General features: G+C 37.3%; 1 protein-coding gene across 1 annotated transcript in view; it reads right to left on the reverse strand.

The window, feature by feature from the left end:
- Positions 1 to 864: 864 nt before the first annotated feature.
- The window catches only part of Casc5 (cancer susceptibility candidate 5), a 52739-nt gene continuing 50309 nt past the window's right edge, over positions 865 to 3294 (reverse strand). The window contains exon 26 of the mRNA XM_013010169.1: positions 865 to 2685. Within this exon, the coding sequence (XP_012865623.1) occupies positions 2571 to 2685 (115 nt within the window). The 3' untranslated portion in view covers positions 865 to 2570. The remainder of the gene's footprint in view (positions 2686 to 3294) is intronic.

A 3294-nucleotide genomic window follows, 5' to 3' on the forward strand; every position in this document is an offset into this window, starting at 1 on the left:
GGAATAGGATCCAGACCCTTGCTATTGCTAGGCAAGTACGAGTGTACTCTATCATGCCCAGCTCGAGATGGGGGTCTTGCTAACTCCCCCGTGATGGCCTCAAATCCTCCTTATAATTACCTCTTCAGTAGCTGTGATTACAAGCATGAGCCATTACCCAGCTTTAGAAGGAAGTTTCTATGGTAAAAATTCAAAGATCTACATGATCTTTTATTTTTCATTTTTTGGAGGTATGGATTTGAACTCTTGTACTCTTGCTCTCTCATGGCTAGAGTTCTACCTCTTGCACCAGGCCTCCAGTTCAACTTTTCGGGTTAATTGGAGGTATGAGTCTCATGGACCTTTCTGCTTGGGTTGGCTTGTAGCTGCAATCCTCACATTTCAGCCTCCTGAGTAGCTAGGATTACAGGTGTGAGCAACCAGTGCCTATAATTTAATTTTTTTTTCTCCTTTCTCTTCCCTCCCTTCCTTCCTTCCTTCCTTCTCTTTCTTTCCAAGATGGGACTCAAACTCAGTATCTGATGCTTCTTTTCATTCATTGGCTGGCACTCTACAACTATAATTACGCCTCTAACTCCTAAAATACTTTTTTTTGTTGGTTGTGGGGTTTGAACTCAGAACCTGAGCACTATCCCTGAACTTTTTTGCTGAAGGCTAGTTTTCTACCTCTTTGAGTCACAGCTCCACTTACAGTTTTCTGGTGGTTAGCTGGAGTAAGAGTCTCACACTTTCTTGTTCCAGCCCGCTTGCAACCTCTATTCTCAGATCTCAGCCTCCTTAGTAGCTAGGATTACAGGTGTGAGCCACCAGTGCCCGGATCTAAAATACTCTTAATAAAGAAACATTACTTATAAAAGATTTCAAAGTAATAAACTTTACTAATGCAAAAAACAATCTCCTTTCCAATCCCTGAAAAACATACAAAAATTTACGAAAATGTCAAACACTTTGAACAAAGGAAAACACAAATACCTATATAAACATTACAATTACATAGTCTGAACCCAAGAGAACAGAGATGATCACATCATAAACCAAATCACTCTTTGAGCAGTATAAATAATAAAACAAAACCTAATTTTTAGATGTAAAAATAAATCCAGTAAGAAAGCTAACTTAAGTTTCATGGAAAACAGACCATACAACTTTTAAAAAAGTGTTTATGGAGTTTAAGTTTTAAGGAACATCATCTTAGTCGTGATTTTTATGTTAGGGAGTTTTGTGTTGACTTATGAAACTAAAAGCTGATTTGATCTTTCGCTACATAGCTGAGAAGTAAAACTAGTAAGGAGGAAAGACAACATTCATGGGACTAATATAACTTTAACCTGATCCTAAAGTAAAAAGCAAAAATTTAAGACAAATTAGCCTAGAATGTAACTCTATTTAATTTAGAATATAAAAGATTATCATGATTAAGATTTGACTAAAGTTGGGCAAAAGTTCTTTTATATTTGTCTATCTCAGAGGTAATACTGCTCACAGATATACTTGGTTTAGTGTGAGAAAAGATGTGGCTTCAGGAACCAATCAATCAGTAGAGTCAGTTTTTTTATCACTGTCAGAAACCACTGTTTTGAGTGTGAAGCTGTTTAGGATGTCATTATTTAATAAAAGGTTGAGAATCTCACTATGAAGCAAGCATGCTTTAGAAAAATGCAAACTGCTCATGCTTCTAGAAGGCTATTATTTCCTTATTATATATCACAGACACAAAAACATGAACATATTTACATGTATGTAATGGGCCCAAATCAGCTTTCCCTGGAAAACTGAACTGATTAAGAAAACATTAATATACACTACAGATCAAACAGCAAAGCCCTCAAGGAAAGGCACCATTCCAGTAGCAGAGTATTATTGCTTTCTCTTAGTATTTCTCAAATGTAGAAAAATGACTAGTAGTTTACAGATAGATATATTCTCATTTGTGTTGCACAAACTATGTTGTCCATCCTGGTCTTGAACTCATGGGCTCAAGTGGTCCTCCGTGTTCAGGCTACTGATTGCCTGTGTGCTACCACTGGAGGTAAATGCCAGATGTTTCAATTCCAAAGTATCTGCTAGGCAGAAGCCAGGCTCCCTAAAACTCCTATCTCTAAGTTTGTGGAAAGGGCTCATTTCTTTGTCAATAGTAATACCTCTGAAAAAGAGAACACCACTGTAGTTAATGGAAATTTTCTCTATGTGTCACACTATGTAATCTTAGGTAGAAAAATAAGCAAGTTGATAGCAAGCTATTTGAGGCTTTTTATCTTTACTAACTACAGATATAAAAACCATGCAGATTAACTATAACATCATCAGGAGGAATTTTACTAGTCTTCTATGACATAAAGACAAATGTAAACCAGTAACGCAGCTCGTGACATAATATTATGGTTTTTTGTTTTGTTTGCTTGGGTTTAGAGACAGGGTCTCACTATGTAACTCAGGATGGCCTCAGACTCACTGTGTAGCAATAGGCGGACCTCAAATTCATGTTCTTCCTGTCTCTTGAGTGCTGGGATTACAGACATGCGCTACCATATCTGGCTAAGGACATTTTTTTCCAGCAGTGGCCTGTGGGTCTAGCAGGAGAAATGACAGTCCTGAAGTAGATCTTGGTAAATCTGCTTGACTATATTCTTCAAATAGTTGTCTTCTAATGGCACTTTAGACATAATAGTAGCAATTTCATCATGTCTGGAAAGAATAAAAAGTTATTTAATTTTCTGGAGCCTTATGTTAGTCTCCCATTCAGTTTTAAACATGTTCTTGGACACCATCTCTCAGTTTCCTAGGAAGCACAAATGGCATTTCTAGAAATAAGCAGTCTAGTTGAAATGGGCCTCAATACAATCTGTATGTAATTGAGAGCCACCTTGACCCAGTTGTTCTTTTTAGCTATAAGATTCTTTTAGTGCTTATTGATGGATTTAAAACTGGTACCTTTCAAACATCTCCCAGTCTGTCAGCAATGTATCTAAAATGTCATAATACTGATGATAGAAAAGTAGGAATGACTGCCCATGTAATTGTAACCCCTCTGTACAGTATCTTCACAAATAAAATAAAATTAAAAAAAAAAGAAAAGTAGGAATGAGATGTTTATAGATCTAAGTATTGTGAATGTACAACTTTCAAAGTGCATATTCTGCTTTTTTTATTTTTGGATCCGGTCGTGGGGCCAGAACTCTGGGCCTGGGCGCTGTCCCTCAGCTCTTCAGCTCAAGGCTAGCGCTCTACCACTTGAGCCACAGCACCACTTCTGGCTTTTTTCTTTTTGCTTATGTGGTGCTGAGGAATCGAACC

Source organism: Dipodomys ordii, unplaced genomic scaffold, assembly GCF_000151885.1.
Source record: "Dipodomys ordii isolate 6190 unplaced genomic scaffold, Dord_2.0 Scaffold11, whole genome shotgun sequence".
Lineage (NCBI taxonomy): Eukaryota > Metazoa > Chordata > Mammalia > Rodentia > Heteromyidae > Dipodomys > Dipodomys ordii.